The 26,587-nt window shown below is 53.3% G+C and overlaps 1 protein-coding gene across 5 annotated transcripts in view; it reads right to left on the bottom strand.

Moving 5' to 3' along the window:
* Nucleotides 1-26,587, bottom strand: part of RGS3 (regulator of G protein signaling 3) — a 122,207-nt gene that overhangs the window by 55,818 nt on the left and 39,802 nt on the right. For all 5 annotated transcript variants that reach the window (XM_058523835.1, XM_058523832.1, XM_058523833.1 and 2 more), the window contains 5 exons: nt 21,950-22,146; nt 18,956-19,039; nt 13,668-13,779; nt 7,230-7,273; nt 1,037-1,159 (listed from right to left, as the gene is read on the bottom strand). In XM_058523835.1, coding sequence (XP_058379818.1) covers nt 1,037-1,159; nt 7,230-7,273; nt 13,668-13,779; nt 18,956-19,039; nt 21,950-22,146 — 560 coding nt within the window. The remainder of the gene's footprint in view (nt 1-1,036; nt 1,160-7,229; nt 7,274-13,667; nt 13,780-18,955; nt 19,040-21,949; nt 22,147-26,587) is intronic.

Genomic DNA, 26,587 nt, shown 5'->3' with positions numbered 1-26,587 from the left:
CCCTGGCTAGTGTAAAACCAGATAACTTTCAAGCCTGAGATTCTATAATTCTCAGACTCTGACTTCTTATTCCTTAGGGAACAGCTGGGGAGGTGCTGTCCACCACTGCCCTTCCAGAAGAGCCTGCCCAGCCACTTCTTCCCAACCTCCTGCCCTCATCAGGCCTGCTCCCACTGCCCCCCACCATATGCCTGCTGCCCGTGGCCCAGTGGGCCTGAATGCATGGGGAAGAAGCAACAAGGCCTGCAAGTTTGCTGCCCGCCACTCACTTGCACTTACCCACTTCCCCCCAGTCCAGCAGACCGACCACCACAGCTCCTTTTGTAGCCAACAAGACCAAGTCCAAAAATGGCCAACACTTTTAGCAAGAGAAGGGACTTGAGTGACTCACAAATGGGAAATACAACTGTGCCTTGTGGCTGGCACCCTGGTGACAAATGGAAAGGCTGTGGTCCAGCTCCCATCCCATCCCCCTCCACAGACACGGGACAAGCTGAGGGGCACCTGTCCCAGATCAGCCTCAGCTGGGAGCCTCTAATCTTCCAGCTGGTCAGCCCCCAGGCCCCAGCAAACTCCACTTGGCTCCACTTGGCTGTGGCCGGCATCAAACTAGAACAGCTTCTGCCACAAACATTCCCTCCCAATAATGTCTGCTTGGGCCAGTGTTAAACACCAGTGTGCTGCCCCTGGGCACGACCCACCCAATGGCAGAGGGGAACCACATGCCAGGCAGCAGCAGGAGGCCAGCCCAAATTAGACCTTGCCACGGGCAAACCACAGAACAGAGCCGAGAAGTGATGGGTCATGATCAGCTTGGCTCTGTCACTCTACCTGAGCAATGTGAAACCCACTCAGCAGACCAGTGAAATGCCAACAGGGAGAGACATCCAAGCACAGGCTTCCATGCCAAGAGCTCGTTGCCCAGATCCAACTCCTAAGCTCAGAATGGTCCCAGGCTCAATTCGGACGCTCGAGGGTCCAGGCTGGCCGAGGGGAGCCAGGCAGCCAGGGCTGCGGCCACTGGCGAGGCCCTTACCTTGCTCTCCGGGGGCGAAGCCGCCAGCTGCTGCTGCTTAGCGATGTTCTCCGACAGGCACCAGCACACTCTCTTCTTCTGCTCCTGCGAGTGCGCTTCCAAAGTGAATAAGCACTCTGCCTTCTGACGTCAGGGAAAATAGAGAAAGGGACGGTCAGGGCTGCTCCCTGGTTCAGGGGGCTCCTGGACCCAAGCCCACCCCTGGGCTCCAGAGGGTGAGGTTGCAGCAGGGAGGGGAGTGCCCGCTAAAAGCCACAAAGGCACACTAATCCCCAGTGACATCGAGGCAGCCAGAGGAGCAGGGAAGCTGGCTCGGGGGCCAGCTGGCGAGCCGCGTGCCCATGGGTTGGGGGAAGGGAGGGAGGCGGTGGTTCCCAACACAGTGGAGGCCTGTGGAGAGCCGCCGGACAGAAATGGTGAGGTCACCCCAGGGGACAGGCGGCACAAAGTCTCCGGCCCTCTGATGCTCTGTGGGGCCAGGCCCCCTCCCCCGGCTCCCAGAACCCCCTCCCCGACCTCAGCACGCCATGTGATCACAAGGCCAAGGTTAGATGGGTGGCTGGACAGACATGCCAAAGGAACTCAAACAGAAACTCGGGTCCCTTTGGAAAGTCTTCGGCGGACAGTCACGCAGCCTCTGCAGCCCCACTCCTGCCTGGCACCTGAGCTGGGCCTGACCAACAATTCTTCAGCTCAACTGAGAGCGCAACGGACTCCAGCACGGCTGTCATTTACATCTTGCTTTGCTCTTTACCCTTGTTAAATGCTGCAGTCTCGTCTCCCCAACCAGATTAGAAACTCCTTCTAAGAGAGCCTTTTTCAGCTGGGCCTAGCACAGTGCTTGGCAAGTAATGGCCTAAGGAAGCTCTGGCTCCCTGGAGGGACTGCCGGGATGACGTCAAAGCCAGGCCAGCTTTGGCACAAGCACCGGGGAGCTGCCGGGACCCAGGGAGCCTGCCGAAGCAGTAAGAACGTGCTGGGGGCGGGGCAGTACAGCATGCCCAGTGTTATCATCCACTGCAGGACGCTCTGATCAGGGCATTGCAAGCTCTTTCTGACTCCGCTGGAATTTGATTATAACCCCACAGGGCTGCGATTAGATGAACTCAGCCAGGGAGCTGAGAGCGTGACAGGATGGCTCGGAACAGAGAAAAAGACAGTGTTTCTATGCAGTCCCTCCTCGTTTTGCAGTTGGCAGGCCTGGTTTGAATCCCAGCTTTGCCACTTTCTAGCTGTCGACCTCAGGAAAGTCTATAAAATGGGAATGCTTAATGACATCGCCTGCCTCTCAGAGCTATGGGGAGGGAAGCAGTGAGGACCATCGCAGGCCTCAACGACCAGCAGCTATTGTTGCTATTACTCAGGACTTCATTCACTTCATAATATTTATTGAGCACCTGTTATGTGTCATGGATTGTTCTAGGCCCTGGGGTAAAGAGGAAAGTAAGAGACTAACTAAGCTTTTGCCCTCAGCTTGGGGGCAGAGACAATAAACCGATGGACAATGAAACAATATAATTAGAAACTGTGAAAAGGCCAAAAAGGAGAAGACCTACTCGAGCCTGGTGGTCAGAGAAGGCCTCTCTGAAGGGGCAGCACTCGAGCGAAGGCCTGAACAATAAGGAGCCAGCAAGGAGAGTGCTTGGGAGAAACCGTTCCAGGCAGAAGGAACAGCCAATGCAAAGGCTCTGAGCTGGGGTGGTTATTGCATCGTCTAATAGCATTTGGAGACATTTTCTACCCTGCCATCCAGCCTAGCCCTCAGGGATGCCACCCTCCAGGGCGAGGCACGCTAAGTGTTCCCAGGGTGCCAGCCATTCCTCTCCTGCCCCAAAGTGCTCAGAAGCTGATCTTCCCAGAGAGGAGAGAGGGAAGAAGGCCCCACCCTGGCTTCAGGGAACTGGGTGAACGTGGTAAGTGCAATATTGCCACTTAACAACAGGTTCCCTCCACTTACCAGAACCCCCAGCTCATGCAGGGGAAGGACACGCCCAGCAAAAGACCCCAAGATTCCCCAGGGAGAAGCCAGGTGGGGCAGGAGCTGACCAGAGGGCCTCTGCTCCCTGTCTCATCATGTTCTCCCTGCGAGAGGAGGGGTGAGGCGTGGACAGTGGTCCCTTCCAGCTTGGAAAAGCCATCATTCCACAAAGCTGGCCTTGGCCTGAGCCTCCCAGTCCTGCCTCTACCCAGCTGTACGGGCTTCAGCAAATCCCTTAATCTCCCTGCGCCCCACTTTCCTCCTCTCTTTCCGTCCAGAAGCAGGAATTCTGCCTTAAGAATGATTTCTTTTATCTAATTATCAATTTGTAAAAGCACTACCTCCTCCGTGATCTCATTTTGATCTTAACAATTCCGTAAACAGGTAGGGAGGACATGGATTGTTATTCCCATTGTATGGAAGGGAAAAACCAAGGCTCGGGGTGGCTAAGGGCCTCCCTGAGGTCTTATTGCCAGTGAGCAGCAGAAGACAGACTCAGAGCCTTAGAGAACCACCTGCTGTGATTTCATCCCCAAAACCTGGGAGGCCTCCTATGAGGCTGCCGCACCGCCAGCTGGCAGGAATGCTCCCAACTGCAGACTGAGCTTGGAAGCAACTACAGTTCAAAAGCCTTCAGAAGTCTGTCAGCCAAGGGGTCTCAAAGCAGCTGCAGAGTTCACTGGCAGCTTTTGTACAACTGTGCACTGCTCTGCGCTCCAGGATGGTGGTCCCCTCCTACAGAAGTGCAAGGAAGCCTCCCCACGCTGAACGGGCGTCTCAGTGAAGGACTGAGACATGCACCTCACACCCCAGGCCCTGCATAGTGCTAAGCACTTCACCAGCAGTGTCCCGATCCTTCTTTCAACAGCCTTGCAAGGCAGCAAGCAGGGATGGCACCCGGAATGGCAACCACATTGCCTGTCTCAACAGCGGAGAGCAGGGCTGGGCCTCTGGCTCTGAAAGCTCGAAGCTGTGAGCCCTGCAATGGTCCAGGACCCAGAAGGCTTCTAAGGCACCAAAGACCTAAACCCGGGGCTGGCAGTCCTAGATGGGCACACATTTTAGGGAGGCCCTTGCTCCCAAGGCTCCCTCTCTATGTGCTGCTGGAGCGTTGGAGGCTGGCCTGGCCAAGACAGAGAGCCCGGAGCCAGCTCCCTCCAGGGTGGCTGAATTCCCATCCGCCTCAATCTGTCAAAATCGGGAGCCCCACTGCCCGCCTGGCTGCCCCCGCGTGTGGACCGCCTCTCTCAGTCCACTGTGTGATCCGGCTCATCAGTTTCACCACTGGTGCACACTGTGCCCCCAATCCCAGCCTCCAGGGTCAAGTGGGGAAGCCGCCCTGAAGACATCCTTAATTCACTCAGAGGCAAGCCTCCTGACTGCAGGGCCGTTAGCCAAGCGCACACCTCTCCAGACGCTGCAGCACTGGGCCCAGGCCCTGCGTTCAAACACGAGCATCCCAAAGCCAGCCAGAGACCCAGCTCCTCTTGGCCTCTTGAAAACCGCCATCTTGCCTCACCTCCTTGTTCCTGAATTAATGGTATCTTTGTAAAAAGGGAAACCTCTTCTGCTACTGTTTAAGTTTCCTCACTTGCTTTGACAAACATTCTCTCATGTAATTTGATTCTTCTAATGACCCCATGACGTGGAGAGGCAGGAAAGGCACAGCTGTTACCATTTTTCAGATGAGAAAACTAAGGCTCAGAGAGGTTAAGTCAGCAGGCCAGGAGGTCTCTGGAGAGGAGAGATTCAGTCTGTCCTCTGCCTCCTCCAGAGCCTGTGATCTTGCCCCATTTGTATAACTGTATCTGTACATTACAAAGCACGTGAGATCTTCCTCTTAGCTTTCTTTTTAAAAGATCAATAAATCATTGGTGATGTCTCTAATGGAGAGTAAATGCATATGAAAAGCTCTCCCCCCGTGATGAAGCTGACAGTAATAATAGCTACCATTCATTGAGCTCTCACTGTGTGCCAGGCTCTGTGCGAAGTACCTTGGACACAGTATCTTATTGAATCTCATTTAATCATTACAGCAATCCTACAAGGTAGGCCGCATCAGCCTTGTCTCAGAGATGAGCATGTGACTTGCCCAGATCGCTCAGGAAATGGCAGAGCCAAGATTCAAATCTAGGTCTTCCTAACCCCAAAGCGCAGACTCTTAAATTAATGGAGCCAGGATCAGATTCTAAGTTAAAGAATGGCCCTGGTCAACGTGCCCTTTGATCCAATGCCCCTGGGCTGCATCTGTCCCATGGATTTGCAGGGGCTGAGGGATACCTGTCCAGGGGAATAGTGACCCCAGGGCCAAGGACTGCAAGGACTCCCACCCAGGACCTCGTGCTGGGGAACAATCAGAGCTGCTGCCACCCAGGCAATGGTGGCTTTCTCGATGCAGTGAAAAATCCGCTCCAAACCCTCTGTCTCCACCCTGCTTTCTTCTCTGGGTGCCACCTGCATGTTAGGTAATGAAGACAAACCACTTGCACTGTTGGAAGTTCCAACAAAATGTGAATTTGGGGTTCTCCGTGGGATCCAAAACCACGTCAAGTGTGTTCGGGGCTACAGAGCAAGCATGCCTCTTGTCTTCCCTACATAACAGACGTGCATCTTCCAAATAACAGCCCATTAAGAGAAAAGAGAGGCTTCTGCCTGCCCGTGAGCTTCAACCCCGCAGCCCCTTGGGTCAGATCACCTGGCACTTTACTGAAATAAAAGGCCACAGGTCGATAATCTTTCATCAATCTTAGGAGGGTTAGGAGGTCACGGCTCCCTGGAAACCAATGAGCCGAAGTGCTTTTCTCTGAGCAAAACAAACGCAGTCTGGCAGGAAGCTCTCTTGGCATTAAAGAATCCGGAGGCTCATTTCAGGCCCTGCTGGAGAGTCCGAGTCCAGAGCATGAGGCTGTAGGGACAAGCACTCTGGCTCTTCCCAGCCTGGCTCACAGCCTCTAAACTGCTCCCTCGGCTCTGGGTAACTGAACACCCGCTGGCTTTGAAGCGCCTCTGCTAGCTACTTCCCGTGCGCCGGTGGGGATGTGCTGACACCGGGGAGGCCTTCCAATGCCCTCTTGGCCCTTGGGTTGCCACTCTAGGCAGGCAGGGTCCCCAGCTCAGCTCTGACAATTTCCACTGCCCTGTGGAACTCTCTGCTGTTCCCTGGAGGGCCTGCACCTCTTACCCTAGCCAGGAACTGAAGGAACGATTTTCAATCACAAACAACACACATGTCCCTTCTCAAAAAGGTGTACCCTTCTTGGCCAGCCAGTGTAGACCATGCCCCACCCACAAGATGTGGCCAGTGTAGACTCTCTCACAAGAGAGGTTCCCAGGACTGTTGGGTGGGACAGACTCAAACAAAAGCAGAGGGCAGGAATGGGTCGAATGAATCCTTGCTTGGAACAGATAACACCCCTGCTCATATTAGCAGAGACACAAGGTTGGGAAAAGAATATTCGCTGAAAATTGAAAAGAATTTGTATGGCTCGGTGGCTCTCAACTTTTCATCACCAAGGACCTCTTTGATTAAACCCCTGGTAATGACATTGTATCTACCAAATCACAGCAAGCAATAAGCTGTTGGCCCGATTTTGCGCAGCAAAGGCCGAGCACTGCCCATCCGAGCTTCTGATCAGACTGAGATAACCAGGAACGCCAACCACACTGAGTGGGTACAATTCCAGCCCAAAACATAGACACTTGGTGTTTCCTTTAGCCTGCATTATCTGGCCCAGGTAAAGGTACAGTTACCCTCAGGCTGTCTGAAACACTGACAAGGCCCTGGAGGAGGGGCCGTGGGTGGTACTTCCGGGAAAAAGAGGAAGAAAGAGGCAGGCGCAAGAAGCAGGGCACTTTCCACGGGAAGGGCTATCTAATAAATAAACAGGGTGATGTACAGTTGTCAGGCCACAGCCTCACTCTGACCCCTGCAGGTGTGGAGACCAGGAGGTCCCCAGCTGGGGATGGCAGCGTTCTTCAGTCTCCTCTAAGTACTTTCGTGTCCCCTGCTCTTCTACACAGAGGTAGGAGCCACAGGGGCAGGGATGGCTGTTTCCATTCTACTGAGCAGGCCACTGCCATTCTGACCTGCTCAGGACCACTGCATGAGATGGTGAGGGGGCCGCATCAGAACCCTGGCCTAGAACCCAGCCCAATGTCTTCCCTCAAGCTCCAGGTCACAGATGTCTCTCCTCAAATTCAGAGAGCAGGACTCACCTCTGCTAGATACAGCACACAGAATTTCAGGTCTTCTGAAGAACCTTGGAGGGAATAAAAAGTAAGACTCGCATTAGAACTGGATACAGAGTCTCAACAGTTTGCTCCAGCACAGCCAGCTGTCTCGCCCAGAAGGCTGTGTATGGTATTTCCTGGAAAAAGAGGAAGAAAGAGGCAGGCACAGGGGACAGGGAAATATCTGGAGGAAAGCCCATTTAGTAAATAAGCAGGTCGAGGCACAGCTGTAGGGCCTACAGGTCAGCCTCGCCCAAGGAATGCTGAGATCTCGCCCCCTGAGACGCAGCCAGGAGCACCCCCTGGGCATCACACAGCCTGGTGTGGATGGTGGATGGTGGATGATGGATCACACAGCCTGTCATCCATCCCAGGAGGCGTCCTCCTTCCATGCTCCCTGCATTAGGGACATGGAGGCAGCACACATTTGGGTTTCCCTTTAAATTCTCCAACTGCCTTTGCCATTTTGAAATTCAACAAGGAACCACTTAGTTCGTGGGTGGGCCTTGTTTTCCACCAAAGAATGCATGAGCTGTGCAGGGGATTCCCAAGCACGGGCTGGGTGGAGCCCAGAGGTGGCTTCCCAGCCCAGGTCCAACCCCTCCGTGTGTTTTCCTAGAGTCATCTCACCCAGGTCTAGAATCCCAAACTCAACCATTCACCAAGCCGTCTCCATCTGGGAAGCAGCTGAGGGGGACTATCCCCTCCTCCGGCAGAGGAGCTAAGGTGGAATACCTACCCGAGACAGAAGATGATTTGGTCAGAGTGCTTCTGGAACACAAGGACAAAGAGAGGACCCCCAGCTGTTGGGGGAAGGCTTCCTGGAGGAGGACCCTTAGAGCTTAAAGTCAACAGGAAAAAAGGGCACTCTGGGAGGTGGGAAGAGCATGGGCAAAGGCATGGAGATGGAGAAGCACAGGTGTGCTCAAGGGGTAGCAAGTGCAGAGAATAAGCCTGCCCCCTCCTCCAGGACACCTTCCTCGACCACTGCAGGCTGCTCCTCAGAGCCTGGCAGCACTCCCCACCCAGGCACTCATCTGGGCACAGGTCTGGGATGGTTAGTAACTTCCTATATTTCAAGCAACCTCACCAGGCAGGCTGTCATTTTTGAGGGAAGCAACTCTACAGCATGTCTAACAGGAAACACTTAAAGCGCCCTGGACCTTTAGAGTGTCACAATGCCATGTGCCACCACTGTGCCCAATGCTCTACACATATAAGCTCAACCGTCACAACAACCCCTATGAGACAGGGGTTCTCATCATCCATGATTCACGGGGGAAAACTCAGCACAGATGGGCTGAGTAACATGCCCCAGACAGAAAGGGGAAGGACCACGATTTACGCTCAGGAAGCCTGGCTCCAGAGTCTACGCTCCACCCACTCCATACTCACCTCTCAAATGCCCACCACGCAGGCGCTACCCAGCCCCTCTGCTCCCACAAGGAACCAGGCCCAGGGCTGGGCTCAAAGCAGACCCCTCAACACATACTTGAAGCAAAGAAATCGTCAAGGAAACCAAAATGCGTCGCAAAGGTGGCAAAGTAAAAACAGAGTCAGTAGGTCAAGACTATTCCTAAGGAAAGTAGTGAGTGAGGGACCTCTTGTGGGTGAAGGCCAGGCCCCCTTGGAGCAAGGAAAAGGGCAGTTTCCTGGGCAAAACTCTCCCTGGGGCTGGGGTGCCAGCCAGAGCCAGATAAAAATAGCCCATAAGTAAATGGGGGTTCACTGTGGACTTAGAGAGAATAAATCCTTCTACTTCTCCCCACCTAGAAATAGGCTGGGGGTGAGGGAGCCCTGCCTAAGAAGTCCATCACATTTAAGAAACCTCTAATTTCAAAGCTTCTGCCAGTTCCTTGCGTTGCTGAGGGTGAAGACAAGGGGAGGTGGTTTCTTTTGTTTAAGAAAACACACTGGGACGTTTCCTTGACTTTCCAGAAGCAGACCTTAGTGCCAAGGGAGAAACAAAAAGATCTATTTAAGAAAATAACAGAAATTTGCGTTTTAGAAGCTGGCAGTGGGAGAAGAGGAGGTTCTAGAAGGGAGGGGAAAGCCAAGGAGATGGGTGCCTCAGGGAGACAGGACGCTGAGGTTGGGGGAATGTAGCCTAGGACATGTTCCCAATGGCGAAGGATGGTTGATGGACTGCCTTGACAACTCTTCTGTGCTGTGACACCCCCCCACCCCATCCCACCCTCACCCTCCTGCATTACCCCAAACCTTCACTGGAATCTGCTCCATGTGACGGCCTTGTGCTGGCAGCACTTTGAGGGAAGGACGGAATGGGGGCAGTGCTCAGTATGGCTCAGAGCCTCTTAAAAGGACAATAGCCTCAGAAACCAAGGGTGCCAGGAAGGGGCCACAGCTGTGGAAAAGCAGGCTGCAAGGTGGCTGACCCAGGAGAGAACCCTCAGCCCCACCAGAAACCCTTCTGGAACATTCCATGGAGCTCTGGACTTTCCAGAGTGTGGAGATGGGGGTGAGTGCAAAGGCAAAGAAACAGTGAGGCAGCACCTATTCGGGTTTTCCATCCAACACTCCAACTGCTCTTGCCATTTTGAAATTTAACAAGGAGCCATTTGGTTCCCAGGTGGGCCTCGCTTCCCGCCATGGAATGCGTGGGCTGTGCCGGGGGGGATTCCCAGTCATGGGCTGGGTGGGGCCCAGAGATGGCTTCCCCGCCCAGGTCTGACTCCTCTGTCATTTTCCCAGAGCCGTCTCAGGCCTGGTCTGACATCCCAAACTCAACCATTCACCAAGCCCTCTCCACCCTGTGAGACGCGCCAGGAAGGTTGTTGTCTCCATTTTCCAGATGTAGAAACTGAGGCCCAGGGAGGGAAAACAACGTACACAAGGCAGACAGTGAGTAAGTGGCAGAGCTGAGATTTGAACCCAGGACTGCCTGCCTCTGAAGCCTGGCTTCTGACCACTATGTCACACTTCTGCCCCCCAACCAGGTGACCCATCCATCATTCCACCAGACTATGTGCTCCAGAGGTGGGAATGTGTCTCTTCCTCTGCCATCGCCTGGGCAGCCAGCAGTGAGGTGCGCTCTGAGGATGCACTCAGAAAATGGTAACCAACTAAATTTAACCCCAAGCATCCCAGCAGCTGGGACCTAAGCAGCTGAGTTTCCAAGACTGGGCACCTGGCTCCCCAGGGTGGATGGAGAGCCCAAGAATCAGCTGGACATTTCCAGGCCATCCTGAGAGACCAGAGAGGCCAGGAAGACATTCTGTGGGCGTGCTGCTGGCCGCCTGGGAGGCAGAAACACAAAGAGCAGCAAAGCCAGTGGGCGGCAGAGGCAGGAAGAGGCCACAATGGGCCCCGGCTGACCGGAGATGTCCCGATTGTTAGCTCCAGCTCTCTGCCCGTTCCCATTACGCTGCCACTCAGCCCCGCCGAAGCTTGGGAGGAGCTGGGCAGGAGGGGGGCAGGCATGGTTTAAGTGTCCACCAGCCCGGAGCCCTGGGGAGGAGTGCCCTCCCGGCCCCCAAGCTGAGGCAGTGTTTCTAGTCTTCTTCAGTCAGTCATTCATTCACTTAACAAACATTCATTGGGCACTCATGATGTTCTGTGCCCCATGCTAGACCCTGGGAGTACACTTGGCCAGCAGCAGAGCTAAGCACCCTACAGACAAGTCACACAAGGGAGCTTTTGGTCCCTGGGTGGGGCAAATTCGCCCCTGACAGGGAACAAGCCTCTCCAGCCCCAGCCCACAGGAAAGGCTGGCTGTGCTCCTTTGTTTACCACCTTCTCTGCCCCACATTGACGTCTCCACACATGTTGATTTGAAAGAGACTAGAAACCTAGGAGTTGTGAGCCATGTTCATCAGAGACCACTCAGCCACTAGAAGCCCCAGCTGAGGCCCCAAATGCACCTCTTAAAAGCCTCACTCAGGCCCTCGCTGCCGCAGCGGGTCTCTGGGGGCACCCGGGAGGCAGGCAGGAAATGGGGCGCCGGGACTCAGGACACTGGGTCCTGTGGCTCCAACTCCCACTGCAGGAGAAGGGGTCACTGGACTTCTGCGAACCCCGGGACCCACAAGCCTGTCTCAGGGGAGCAGGGGTGGGGGCGGAAGCCAGGGCTCTGCCAACGCCTGGAAAGAAATCTTGGCGATGGAATGTGCACCTTGAGTGCTCCGTGTCCCCGAGCCATTTCCTTCGCTCCCAGCAGCTCCCGGGCTCCTTGGAGAGCCACATTCGCTGTATTTGGTGACTGATACTGCTGGAGAAGGGCAAGACAATTTGTCTGCACCAAAACGTCTGCCCAGCAAGCCCAGAAGAGGCAAACACGTGCACACGCTCAAACACACCCATCTCCCATGCCAATCCAGCATGCTCTAATGGCGGTGGTCATCTCCCCTGGGGAGTGCCAGCCTTGGCCACCCTCAGCCCACTGTCTGCGGAGAAAGGATGTGGTCTCCAGCCCAAGGAAGCCATGCCGGCACAAGGCTGTTGCTCACGTGGGCTCAGCATTTGGAAGGTTTCTCTGCAACACCTCAAGGCCCCACCCAACCTGAGAGCTACCACCCGGCGGAAGATGGAGCTCACCCTGCCTCTAACTTCAAACCTCGGGTCTGAGGGCTCCAGGAGGGGACTATCCAACCAATTCACGGTGGAGGCTTCCCTGAGGGGTGGAGGCAGGACATACGGGCACCGTCCAGCTTCTCGCAGCAACCTCAGCATCCATCTGGGGATGTCAGGACTGCGAGGGAACACAAAGGGCTGACCCAACCCTTGATTCAGAGTCAGAGAAACCAAAGCCTCAAAACAGAAAGGGCCAGCCGATGTCACACAGTCACTCAAACTCCCAGCCACTACCCTCGGCTCTCCCACTGCCCCTTTTGCTCCCATCCCAACCCCCACCCAAAGCACAGCCAGTCTGAGCCCCCTCTTTTCCCTCCCTCCTTCTAGCAGGAGGCTAAGCAGACAAGGGTCCTGGGCTTGTGGCCCCAGAGTGATGAACACAATAGAGTAAGAGTTTGGTTCTACAACCAATCAGCGCGCATTATTGAGCACCAGCCCCCCAGCATTCCTCAAAGGGACTGGGTCCTAGACTGTCTGAGCTGGGGGTGGGCAGGTCCACAGAGAAAGGGACTGCCCAATTTGAGTGTGTGTGTATGAGTAAGCATGCCGGGGGATGGGAGGGATGGGAGTATGGGCATGTAGGGGAAGCTGGGTGGAGGGAAGGTGGGAGGGGCAGGGCAGCAGGGAAGCCAAGGGCAGTGCTGCTGTCGCTCTCACCTGCCCCCGTCCCTGGACCGCCAGGGTCTGAGCCGCTGCTCCATACCATTGACCCTGATCGGGCCAAGCCCGCCCGAGGGAGGGGCTGGTCCCTGGAGCGAGCGAGATGACTTGCTTTTTCCCCTCAGTGGCCGCCCCCGTCAGTGGGCAGGAGAAAGCCCGAGGCCAAGAAGGAGAAGTTGTAAGCGACTTCCTGTGGGGCGGCTAGTGTGAAGGTTCTCACACCGCCTGGTTTCTAAGGAGGAAGAACAGCAAGGGCGCCCAGCACATGGGACCGGTTTGCAAACAGGCAGGAAGTTTTCCTGGAGCAAAAGCCGTCAAAACAGAATTCTTTTGCTGGGTAATATTTTCCTCCCTGCCCCTGTCACTCATGCTCCAGCAGGTCTGGTGTTGTTTTCACAATCTGGGAGAGGAAATCGAGCCCCTTTCAGCGGAGACCTCAGGCGCCAAACCAAACCTCTCGGCAGATACTCTCAGCTGGCTTCCCGTTCCCGGGGACAGGAGAGCAGGATGGAAAGTTTGGGGTAGAGATTCACTCCACGCTCCCACGTGCTCCTGCTCACCAGCCCCCAGCCACACATGCTCCAGTCTCCTCGGGCTCTGGCCTGGGCGACACAGCTGAGTGGAGAGGGAGCAGTGGTCTCTTGTTCCGGATACGTGTGGTGAGTAGGGTGGCAACTAACATTTATTGGGCACCTGGTGTGGGCCAGGCCTTTTGCATATAGGACCTAATTTAACCTTCACAGCAACCTTCTGAGATACTATTAGTATCCCATCTTTACACATGAGGGAGCAGGCTCAAGAGGTTGAGTCACTTGCCCAAGGCCACATAGCAGTGAGGGGCAGGTCCAAGATTTGAACACAGGTCTGTCTGAGTCCAGAGCTCTTGCCACTCCACTCCATACCCTCGCTGAAACAACTCTGGAACAGAAACCTCCCAGCAAAGCCCAGGGTGTATAGGGGGGCTGGCCAGCCTAGAACGGAATGCCAGTGTCCAAGAGCCCACCAGCCCAGGGGCAGGACCTGGGCTGCTCACACATGCTCAAATGCCCCACTTATGGCTAGCAGCTCAGCGGCCAGAGGGGCTGGACCCAAACTGAGCATACAGGCCGCCCAGAGCAGTGGGACTCGGGGCGAGTGCGGAGGGGGCGCAGGGCGTCTCGAGCGCGAGCTCACCTTCCTGCAGCTTCACACTCTGGAGGTAGAGGGGGTTCCTCAGGACGTTGCAGCGGCCAGGCTCGTCCTCCTTGGTGAAGAGCAGCAGGTCCGAGTAGGCAAACAGCGTCACCTGCATCAGGAGAGAACAGAACTGGCTGCTCAGCTGTCCCGGAGGCCAGGAGCCACCACCTCCCCTGGAGGTCCCGGTGAGGAGTGCTTGTCATCTCAGGCAGAAGCGGGGGCAGACTCTCAGTGTGACCTGACCTGTAGTCGAAAATGCCCCTTTACCCTACAGAGTTCTACAGGCCACTCTTCACAGCAGGGAAAAAGAGACAGAACAGAATGGACCCTCATCCAACACGGCAGACGGCCTCTGCAAGCTTCTCTAGGCCTGACACCCCACAGGCTGACCTCTCTGGCCAAACACCCCCCGAATCCCCAGCCCGGCGCCCTTGGCTCAGAGCCACTGTTGAGTTGCAGAATGTTCCACATTTGCTTGTATCATCCCCTAAATGTCTGGCTGAGAGAGCACTGGGCTTGGAGTCCGAAGTCATGAGGTTCCTATCCCACTTCGTAGCCATGAAAACCGGTTAAGTCCCTGAACCGGTTAAGTCCCCTGAGGCTCGGTTTTCTTGTCTGTACAAACAGGGGGAGAGTCCCCACCTGGCTCCCTCCCAGGCTCCTTTCACAAGCTCTGTGCAGCCTGTGAATCGAAGCATCATGCAATGTGAGGTATTATTACCAAATTCCTTGTGCATAATTTTAACTGCATTAATGTACAATCGGTTCAAGAAAAAGCCAGTTACTTATGCTCCAATACAGGCATGTACATAACTTTTATCTCTTTAATACACTAGCTGCTCCAAAAATAAAGGACAAAGCTATTTTTAGACAGTATAGGTAAACCAACAGGCATGCTCGGCATATTTCTATGCTACAAAAATCCACTTGATCCTCTAATGCCACTAAAGATTACACTGTTCTTTGTTTTGTAAATCCTGCATGGCCTTTAGTCAAAAGCAATAAAATCCAATTTTAGATGCTCCGAAGAAAACAAAATGTTATTAATGATGTGATGTGAACTTCCCTTTAAGGTGTCAAAACCTGACACTTCATCTCTTCCGAAGTAAGAAGAGTCAGCCAGCGGGCTTGGCCTGCACTAAGGGCCACAGTTGGGGGGTGTGATTTTGTGGCTGAAGTTTAAAAAGCCAATACGTCGACATACAGCTATCAGACTGTTAAAGATGACCTAACACCTCCAGCGCTTGAGACTCTATCTTATAGAAATACAGTGATTTATAAATATGAACCCATAAGGATGTCCTCAGCAGCATTTTTGTAATAAAAAAAAGAAAAAAACATAAACACCCATCAAGAGAGAATGGATCAAATAAATTGTTACTTTCATATGTAGAATTTTATGCAACTATTAAAAGAATAAAGTAGAGCTTTGTGTGCAGAAATGGAAATCTGTTCATCATAAGTCAAAATAGCACAATGTGCAAAAATATCTAGAGGATAATCCAAATTTGGTAAAATAAAACTGTAAATCTGTTTTTATTTATACATTTTGTTAAATGTCTAAGGTACTTACCACATTTCACTCTGGAGAGTGGAATTTTACTGCATATATTTCTGTTTAGTTTGCATCATATGGCAATGAGGATCTGTCACATCTGTGTTTTGCAAGTATATAAATGTTTTTCAAAGGACCACTTGGCTTCTTGAGGGTTACACAAGAGGTAAGAGGGAATCTGGGCCACAGAGCCAAGAGGGGGCATCCTTGAGCACGAGACTCTCAGGGGCCCTGGCTTCTCCAATGGGGACCCAACACGATGGAACCCTGGACTGGGAGGGATCCTGGCCATGACTCTCTCCAACCCACTTCCCACCATAGCCCTGACCCAACACAGCGCAACAGAAGCCTCTGTTTGTTGAGCACTTAACTTTCTGCTCAGTGGATCCTCACTTGTCAACAACATCATTGCCCTCATTTATAAATGAGGATCTGCAGCACAGAGAGGTTAAGTGACCTGTCCAAGGCCACACAGCCAGGGACCATTGCCCAGGTCTGGCTGACCCCAAAGCTCTCACTGTACAGAGAGGTAGCAATAGCCTACACCTGTCCTGTCCCTGATTGTTAAAGAATCCAAGCAGGGACCAAAAAAAAAAGAGGAGCCAAGGAGACCAAAAAAGAAAAAAAGTGAAGTTAAGGGAGGGGAAGAAAATGATCGGAGAGTTGAGAAGGATTTGAGGGGTTGGTTGTCTGAGGAGAGGACTTCAAAACACGCAGCGGAAAGGAAAAGGCTCTGAATACAAGCAAACCCTCAGGCTCCCTCGAGCCACTCCAGGGGGACTCACAGGGAAGCTGGCAGGGGAAGGGTTGGAGGAGACAGTCTGTCGGGAGCCTTAGAAGTCAAAAAATGGCCCAGGCCCAGAGAGGGCTGGATGGAGAAGTCACGGGCAAGGTGAGAAAGAGCCCAGGCTGCTGCTCTGGCCCAGAGTTGAGAGTGTGGTCTAGACGGGAAGTGATTAAGGCATGAATGAAGAATTTCCCCAAAGGTCGGGTCAGGGAAAGGACAGAGCTGGCACAAAGCTGGAGGCAGGGCAGGGGGCAAGCATGCCAGGGGAGGGCAGGTGGGCCCCTCTCCCATCTCACTGGCGTCCTGCTGGCCTTGCTCGCCCTGGTACCTGCTGCCTTCCACAACAGGCCATGGGAGCCCCCACGTGTCTTCCCCACACTTGCTCCAAGGACACATCTGTTTTCCCAAAAGGTCAAGGGTTGAGGGATCGCTTGCTTAGGAAATCCTTGTGAGTCGGAGGGTCACTTCTCCCAAGGAACCCTCACCAAGCTTCCTCTGGAATCTTGCCTAAGGGCAGTGTTTGCAGAAAAGAGCTTGGTGCCCAATTAATGGTAAATCAATGAGTCAGTGCATAAAGTGAGGGTGTGTCTGTCTTGTGCCCCATAGTATGGAACCTCTCGCACAGGGCCTGACTACATTGTAGATGCTCAGTAACTATTGTTTGAATGTATAAATGAGGCTAGTCCAAATGCTGATTTGATCTCAGGGCACATTAATCAAGTTTCTGACTTCTGGGAGGGGGTATGAGGAGGGCCGTTCACAGTGTGGGGCTGGATCAGCTCACAGACATTAGCAAATGGGAGCATGCTCAGAGAAGAGATGGGACAAAGAATCAAGGGGGAACGTTCCAGGAATAAAGATTTCTGCTCATCATAAGGGAGAACTTTCTACAATGTAGCACTCTCCGGTAACAAAACGGATGCCTGGAGGGGCTGCCTCTAGGGACTCAAGAAGTGGCTGGAAAACCATGAGCTAGAAAGTTACAGAGAAGCAATCAGAATGGACGACTCCTGAGGGCCCAACAACACTGCTACTCCACAAACTTATCCCAGCCCCTCTTGAATTGGTTTATATTTTTGGCCTGAATAACATGATAGGGTACCAAGATCCACACATCGGCTTCCCAGCATATTTCAAGAAAAAGAAATGTCTTTACTTGTCTTCAAACCACTTCTTTCAACCTTCAAAAGGGGTCTCTTCGTTCTAAGGCTCCAAAGATCCACCAGGCAAAGATTTTTGTGACAGACTGTAACAGTAATCAGCCTATTGCTGCAGCTCGTGCTTGCTAGTTTGTTTTGAAACAGACATGCCAGAGGCATCATGGGATCATGGAAAGCACTGCTGGGCCAGAGATTCGAGTGCTAATCCTGGCTCTGTCTCTTATGAGCCTTGAGACGCTCGGGTCCCAGTTCATCTCACCAGAGCCTCAGTTTCCTTATCCATAGAGTAGGGACAATTGTGCCTCTCATGGGGGAGCTGCACGAGCTAATTGAGACCCGGTGTGTAAAATGCATGCACAGTGAGGATACATAGTAAGTGCTCAGCGTTCACAGACTTACTGGTGAGCCGACAAACAAAGAGCAAATTTAGACATATTTGTGTATTTTGGGGTGGCTGCCTTCTTCTGAGTCTTGTGAATTTATAGCTACACCTCACTTTTCTGCCCCCTGGCCACTTGACTTAGCTGCACCCCACACTTACTACCAAGCACAGCTCCAAGTGACTTCTTGTTCCTAAAACTCAAATCCCCCTCAACAGATGAAGTTTTACTGCCACGGAGGCAATTCAGAGGATACGCCGAGCGAGGTTCTTAAGAAAGTTCCCAAAGAAATGTAGTGAGCAATGCGAGTGTGGTAGACATAAGCATGCAGTCTCCCAGGGAGCTCCCTTGAAAAAGACAATGCTCATTTGGAATATATGCGTTCTGGTCTACTTGTTTAAAAAACAAAACAAAAACGGCCTCCTGCTTTAGCCATGATTACACGTAACGTCCCAGAATGTTGAGGCCGAAAGGGCCCCTAGAGATCAGTCAACCTCAGCTGCCTCCAATACACACTCACCCACTGTTCAGATGAGAAGACTGAGGAAGAAAGAAGTCACAAGTGAGCCAGCAGCAGAGCGGGAGCTGGCTATACGCTTCCTGCTTCCAAATTTCCTCATCTTTCTGACCACCCCAAGCTGCCACTCAGCTCCGCCAAGCCACACTGCCAGCACTGAGTCAGGGCCTGATCTGCAGCAAGCCCCCTACCTTCTCTTTGAGGCCCCCAGGTAGCCCAGTCAGATCCCAGGGCTCCAACTTCTGTGCCTGAGTAGATTTAAGCTCATGGGACTGTGCTGGAACCTGGCCAGCTCCGGGGACTGTGTGGGTGAGTGAAATTCCCCCCATCAGAGATAAGCAGGGGCCGGCTCCCAGGAAGATGACATGGTCTCCCCACCCAGGCCTCTGTTGGCAGAGCTGAGCCCAGGAGCAGTCACAGACTTATCCCTCAGAAGAGGATTTGGGATTTGGGTTAACACAGACCCAGAAAATCTGGGTAGCGGATGCTCCTCTAAAAATTCTCTTTGGCTCACAGCTCTAATCTTCTTACCCACAAAGTCATTCATCACAGCTGGGGTGAACCGCCATCTCTTCCGCTCCTTAGGGGAAGTCGGCATAGACGATGGGATGTCTTTCGGGGTTGGGAAAACTTTTTAACCATCAAAGGTGGACTGAACAGCTTTGAGAGGTGGTGAGTTCCCCATCGCTGGGAATGTACAAGAAAAAGCTGGGTAGCCATTTGGTAAGGAGGGTGTGGAGGGGAATGGAAGACTTTACAGGTTTTTCCTACCCTGACATTTCTGAATTCTAAGACCATCAGGAAGAGAGAAAAGTTAGGGGCTCAGAGGATGGCTAACGAAGCCCACCAGGAAACCCCACCTCGGAACCGCGTGTGTAAGTCTTACCTCAGCAGCCTTGTTCCTCCCCTCGTACAGCAGCAGCTCCTCCGACAACAGGAGGGTCCGGGCAGGGTTACAGAGATCTAAAGGCTAGAGACAAAAGTGGGCAGGTCCAGGAGGGCTGATGGAAATGCTGGGGGTGGGGGGAGGCAGTTTGCCCAAGCCAGGCACAGAGAAAGAATCCTCTCCACCAGCTGAGCCCTCCCCTCACCCCAAGAAGCCACACGCCCCCTCATAAACAGATGGAAACAGAAAGACAGACACTCTCGTCCTGGGCGGAACTGTTGCTGCCACCTTCCCCACCAGCCTCACCATGAGAGCCGCGAGCTCTGGCAGGAAGTCTGACCACGTGTTTAGACCTTTGCAGGCCTCCTCTCAGCTCGCCCACTACACCGGCTCCTGGGCCCTCCCAGCCCCCACACTCCCCCGTCCATCCTGTTCATGCCTCACGGAAGGTCCCCAGATTTGGCCACTTGAGTCCCTTCAAGGCGAGGCCAGTCCCTGCTCTACATTCGTAACACACTTGAGTTCACCGAGTCCTTCTCAGCCGTCAGCTTCCAGGGACCAATTCTCACCCAAAACTCACCCTATCCCATCTCCCTGCCCCATCCACCGAGGAGCTCCAGCCCGCCCCCACTACCCCCCAACCCCCAGCCCCAAGGACGCTCCCTAAGATCTGGATTACCCAGCAAGACTTATCCTTCTGAATGCATATTTATGACACGGCTTCTAGGCACCTGACACCAAGCAAGCTACTGGAAGAAAGATAAGGAAACAAATCTCAAAGCCACACAACAACAGGTGGATCTTACAAATAACGTGCGGCAAAAGAAGCCAGGCCAGAAAGAACATACGAGGTCTGGTTTCATTAAACCACATTCAACAAAAGGTCATTTAGGCAAGTACACATACACAATAAAACCAAAGAAAAGCAGTGACACGGTTATGACCAAGTCAGGCTGGTGGGCACGTCTGGTGGGGAGGGTGGGCATCAGGATCAGGGAGAGAGAGAAGCAGCTTCTGGCATGGTGGCAGTGGTCTATTCCTAGTCTATATCTCCGTGGATACCCACTTTATTTGTTAAACTATATATTTGAGTGTTATGCCATTTTTGGTTTATGTATTTTACAATTTAAAAGTTTTTATAACTTTTTAAAAACTAACTTTAATTTTTTGTAAAAATTTAAAATGAGAATGAAAAATAACCCCCGTGGATGTTAAGACCTTTGTGGTTACATCCCAAAAAAGAGAAGAGACCAAGGCCAAAGCCAAGGCCAGGCCCTGCCGACACAGTTGTCTGGAAGAGGCCGCCTGCCAGAGATGCACCGCGTCCTAACGCAGTGTGAGTTCTAAGATCCACTGGATGGGGACAGGCCCAGAATGGGATGCCAGGGAGACCAGAGAAGGTAGGCATGGTCAGAAATGAAGCCCTTGGGGCCGTGTCACCTCTATAACGCTGATGACAGGATAAACTAATAGAGTCTTTCTAGAAAGCAATTTGTCAATATGTATAAAGAGCCTTTAAGATGTTTATGCTCCAGGGGCCGGCCCCTGGCTTAGCGGTTACGTGCGCGCGCTCTGCTACTGGCTGCCCGGGTTCGGATCCCGGGTGCGCACCGATGTACCGCTTCTCCGGCCATGCTGAGGCCACGTCCCACATACAGGAACTAGAAGGATCTGCAACTATGACATATAACTATGTACTGGGGCTTTGGGGGGATAAAAAGGAGGAGGATTGGCAACAGATGTCAGCTCAGAGCCGGTCTTCCTCAGCAAAAAGAGGAGGATTAGCATGGATGTTAGCTCAGGGCCGATCTTCCTCACAAAAAAAAGAAAAGAATAAGATGTTTATGCCCCATAACCCAGTCGTTTCACTTCTAGGAATCTCTCCCAAGAAAATAATCAGAGGGGCAATTCATGCACGAGGATTTTCATCACAGAGTTATTTACAACAGCAAAACAAGTGGACAAAACATAAGTTTCTGAATAGAGAACTGGGTAAATAAATATGGTACATCCATATAATAGAAGCACATGCAACCACGACGCAACACAGGCTCAAAGAATATTTGATGCTGTAGGAAATGCTCATGCTGCGTTTTTCACTTAAAAAAGGCAATAGGAGAGGCTGGCCCGGTGGCGCAAGCGGTTAAGTGCGTGCACTCAGCTGCGGCGGCCCGGGGTTCGCCGGTTCAGATCCCAGGCGCAGACCGACGCACCTCTTATCAAGCCGTGCTGTGGTGGCGTCCCATATAAAGTGGAGGAAGATGGGCACGGATGTTAGCCCAGGGCCAGTCTTCCTCAGCAAAAAGAGGAGGATTGGCAGATGTTAGCTCAGGGCCGATCTTCTTCACAAAAAAAAAAAAAGGCAACAGGATATAAAATGTACCATAAGATCTGTATGATTTTTTTAATGCATATGTGCACACAGAAAAGACACCTAAATGCTCACGCTGGTTATTTCCGGGTGATGGAATAAATAAAGGTTTGGAAGAGAGGGAAGAAGAAGAGGGAGAAGGAGGAGGAGAAGGGAGATCTAAATGAATCTAGAGGAAACGCCAGCTAACACTGGCCAGACAGGTTTGCTAAGACCAGGGAGACCAGACGAGAGGCCTGACCTCAAGGCTCTCTTGGTCATTTCCAACCAACAGACCACTGGATAAGCCAGGAAGGAGGAGCCTCAGCACACAGGCCCTGGGACATCACAACAAGCAGCTCGAGGGTGCCTGGCCTGTCCCCCAGAGAAAGGGGAGGTCAGAGGGACAGGGAGGGGACACCTTTGTGGTCAGCTTTCCTGCTCCCACTCTCCTGTTACTCCTCCTGGAAACCTCTGCTCCCTCGCTATAACCCCCAGAACCCTGAGCACCTGAAGCTGTTTGTCTTTCCCAAAAGGAGGCCCTCGGTTCTAGAGTGAGGCACCATCCCCGAGTCCCAGGGTGAAGGATCCTCCTCCTCCTCACCTCCTCCAGAGGGAGCCCTTGGGGCCAGCCACCAGCTCACCTGAACGAAGACAGGGAACACCAGGACCTTGGGGGCCAGGGTGACATAGGTGCCATAGCTTGAGTGTGGGGTGTGCGGCCTCATGACCGGGCAGTTCTGGTAGTTTCCGTGGCCCTTCATGGTCTGCACCGTCTTCATCAGCCGGGACTTCTTCCCCAGGCCCGTGTACGACTTCCCCTGACTGGGACTCCCTGACTCTGGGGAACAGAGATGGGGACCGTGAGGCACTTCTGTCACCCCTGCAAAGGCACCCCCTCTGCAGAGACAGGGCACACAGCCTCAGTCTGTCAACAGCTGATTACTGAGCATCCCCTGTGTGCCAGGCCCTGTGCAGGGGCTGAGAAGACACGGAGGCCTCAGAAGGGTCTCGGGCCTCAAGGAACCCTCTCAGACTCCAAGAGAGACACTGACATGTAAACAAGCCACTCCAGGGCTAGGACGGGGCTGGGAACCACCAACTATGATGGAGGCAGCAGTCCACATCTGGTGACCCAGGGCCTGAGTCAGACTTATCAGTTTGGCCTCGTACTTTTCAAAATCAGGCAACCTCTCCTACTTGAAAAATCACAAGATCTGACTTCACCAGGCCCACAGTTCCACATAGAACAAGCAATCAGTTGGAGCAGAGCAGCGACTGTCCCGGGTGGCCGAGCAGCTGCTCTCCCCCTTGCCACCATCCCCAGCGCTCCCTGCACATGCCCAGCGCAGCTCGCCCCTTCCATCGCCTCCCAGGTCCCACAGACAAAGGGACAGGAGATCTCGTCTCATCTCTGTGGTGGGAGCAGAGACAGTGGACTCTCCTAGGATGTGTCGGGGTCTGCCCTCTATTAGCCAAGGGAGCTGGCGCGGCCTGGCTCACTTAAGGCATCGGGAAAGAGCACCAGCTGTGTCCAAATCCCACTCCCTTAGTTACCAGCTTGCTGACCTTCAGGGACTCACTGCCCCCGTCAGAGTCTTGGTTTCCCCAGCCGCAACAATAGCACCAAGCCCCCCGGGTTGCCGTGCAGAGTAAATGAGATGCTGCAAGTAAAGCCCCTAGCACAAGGCCTGGAACCTGGACAGTGTGCAATAAAAGTCAGCTGCAAACTTGTCGTGGTTCTGGCTGTTGTGATTCCTCCACCTGGAAAAGCAAGTGTATCAGGTGCCCCCAGGGACTCCGGGAATCCTAGGCTTCATTGCATCCAGAAGGTACTCCAGCTTGGCCACCAACTCACAAATTATTCTAATCAGAAAAAGGAGAGGGAGAGAGAAACAGCCCCAGGGAACAGAGCAGAAGGCTGCAGGGGGTCCCTCTTTAAGGGGACACTGATGGTCGGACACCCTCATCCTGAACAGGGGTGGCATACAGGTCTGTATTAGGTCCTATCCAACGGGCAGAGGAGCAAAACACAGAGTAGCGAACAAGTTGGGGCTTCTTGGACGCAGCAGGTAGGAGGCAAAATCCAGGACATTCAGGCTTTGCACGTGCCTGGGCCCCCTCCAAGAGTTCCTACTAGCAGGTGGGCAGCCGACCAGCCCTCCCTGACGCGCATGCCCAGCCCACGTCCCGGGGCCCAGGTCTCCTTCCGCCGCCCCCAGTCCTGGCAGCCAGGGGCTAAACAGGTGGCCTGACCCGAGCTACATCTCGGGGAAGCTCCCCACCAACGTGAAGTCCACAGCCTCAGAGGAAAAACTCAGCTCGGAAGGTTTCACACTTGCTTCCTCCGCCCACCTATGCCCCTTCTCACCGAGCAGGGTGAGAAAACAAGCTGACTCCCCCACTAGTGACCACAGATAACAGCCTTATCTTGGGGCAGCACTCAAACCATGATAACTTAAACCACTTCCTGCCTCCTCGGGGAGTCGCTTAGAGAAGAGCAGAAAACTGATGAGCCCAGGACAAGGGCAGGGTCGGGGGACAGAGGCATGGAAGCAGTTACACAGCTCATCTGATCTGGCCCTGGACATCAGCCCCAGAGGGGTCTGTGCTGCCAGGCCCTGGCCCCTTTGCTGAAAGAACCCACCCTGGGTCTCAAGCTCTGCATGGATTTGAGTTGGACAATGCATCTGAACTTGAGCCCGTTTCCCCAGAGACAAGCTGTGCAACCCTGAACAGGGTCCTTCCCCCTCTGAGCCGGAGTTTTCTCCACTGCTAAGTGGAAATAACACAGATTGCCGCCTTGCCTGCCCCAGGACTGGCGGGGGGCTCACACGGGAGACCTGATGGGAAACGGCTGGGTGAATGGTACCCGAGTGTGAGTGCAGGAGGGATTATTACAAACCCAAGCCAACAATAACCCCCATCAGGGCTGGTGTTAGGACAGGGCTGCTGGGCCTCAAACCACACTCTGAATTGGGGCCCAAGGTCAGCCTGGAGCTAGACAGGCTGAGTTAACACAACCAAGCCTAGACCAGAGAGGGCAAAACCACACAGGACTGACAACAAGGGACTGAGGCAAAACAGAGGAAAATTAAAGAAGGGTACAATTTGCCGATGCCAAAATCTGGGCCCTGTGTCCCCCGCTCTCAAACTTTTAAGAGAGTCCATTTCTTCCCTTCCATAGCCCAGCTGCACAGGGCTGTCAGAGAATCTCCACCCTTGGGCCTGGAGAGTCATGAATAAGCCACCTGACACATACCTCTGTCCTCAGGTGGGAAAGGTCTGCTTAGTTCCATTTTATAGATGAGGAAACCGAGGCCTGGAGTGGTTGGGTGACTTGCCCAAGGTCATTTGGCCAGTAAATGGTACAAAGCAGGATCAACTCAATGTAGGTGACAGTCATGCCCTAGTGCCCCATCTCCACGCACCCCTTGATACTGTGGGGCAAGTGGGCATGGCTCTCCAAAACTGATACTTTAAAGTATCTTTTTTAAAACAGTCCAGGTTGCAACCCAACTACTGAAGTCTGTAAAGGCAAACTCCTTGACTCCCCACCTGCTCCCACTTACAGCCTCTGGCCAAAACCCCCATATCACCCCTTTTTGCTCTAACACCTGCTTCACTGACCAAACACAGTAATTACTAGGCTTTGCTCTGGCTTCCAAGGCGAGCCCTGGCAGCCATCCCACCCCAGCAGTGGCGAATCTGAGACCCAGCCCCCTTCACAGGGCAGGGGACAATGCCAAGGGTACCAGCGGCCCCAGGGAACATGCCAACCACAGGCGGCAGGCGCCCCGGGCCCCAGAAGGGCACCAGACCCCATTCAACTCAGGATGGCTCAACCCTCCCTCCTGAAAGGGGGCCAGGCAGCCCAGCCAGAGGAGGGGACAGAAGTCGGCACCCTGGTGACAGCCTTAGCCTCTGCAGAACCCCAAGTGTGTCCGAGGGAAGCTTCGTGCCCTGAATTCCTCCCCTGCCTCTGAACCCCAGGACTGGGAACTATGAAGACTTGATCCCTGGTAAAGAGCAAAGATGACCTTGGATACCAAAAGGATTATTATTATGAAGAATAAACGAAGTAAGGTCAAATTCTTAATACAATGCATTCAAAAGTTACCATTGTTACTAACATCGTCGTCATTTCCTTACTGTCCCTCTCCCCACAGCTTAGATGACTGTGCCCTTCTTGGTTCGCCAAGTACTATATTCTCAGAGGGGAATCAAAACACGGATACAGGTTGGGAGGACACCAAGAGGCATCTCTCGGGCTGAGAGGGGATCAATCCTCGACCACTAGCCCACCGCAGGGGAGACATCTCTCCAGCCCTCGGACTCCATGACCAGCCTGCAACCCTTAGAGGCAACCAGAGTCTTTCTCCTTTGATCAGCTGAGAACCCAAAATTCCACTGAGTTATTCCTGGTTCCAGCACTGGACACACAGACATCAGCCGGCCCAGGCTCTACCCTTAACGAAGTCACCATTGAGCAGTGGCCTTTCCACTCTACCGCAGCGAGCCAATAAAAGCTTTTTAAAAACTCAGTGTTGAATCACCATCAGACTCCTCTCCAGAAGGAACACAGATTCGTTTCCAACAGACCAGGCCCAACAGCCCAAATGCCCTAGCCTGGACAGAAGGAGCATCATTCTCCATCAGCAACTCTGAGCCTGATGGGAGCCCATTTCCCCAAAAGGGACAGGGATTCCTCCAAGTACCTGCTCTAAGCAAGCATGGTCTCCACACTACTGAGAAAGGGGGACAGCAAGGAAGCAAAGGCAAGTGGCTGGGAAAAGGCCACTCTCAGGGAAGGAGGTCAAAGGGCATTCCGGAGGCACTAGCGGCAGGGCTCAGCACGCCCAAGGTAGGCATTGCAGACCACCTGGCAAGGCTGGTCTCAACCTTCCAGATACGAGTCAGAAGTCTCTGGCAGGTGCATAGAGGGCCTAAAGGAATGCCCAGCCAGACCCAGCATCAAGATTGATCTCAGACTGCCTGGGAGAAGGACTTGGTTTTGAGCCCAACTTCTCTCCCTGGCTCTTAAAAAATAGGTCCAGGATTTGAAGGCCAAAGGAATCAAATCCATTCCAACAGCAGAGCCATCTGTGTACTTCAAAGACAACTCCCCTCTGTGTCACATCTCTCAGTACACAGGCTACTGCTCACAACCATTCTCTCCTTTAATCCTCCTGCAACCCTCTGAGGTGGGGATTATCAGGCCCATTTTATGGATGAAGAAACTGAGCTTCAGTGAGGGCACATGAGTTGTTCAAAGTCACACA

Source organism: Diceros bicornis, chromosome 28 (assembly GCF_020826845.1).
Source record: "Diceros bicornis minor isolate mBicDic1 chromosome 28, mDicBic1.mat.cur, whole genome shotgun sequence".
In the NCBI taxonomy this organism is placed as follows: Eukaryota; Metazoa; Chordata; class Mammalia; order Perissodactyla; family Rhinocerotidae; genus Diceros; species Diceros bicornis.
This window is presented reverse-complemented; position numbering and strand designations above follow the sequence as displayed.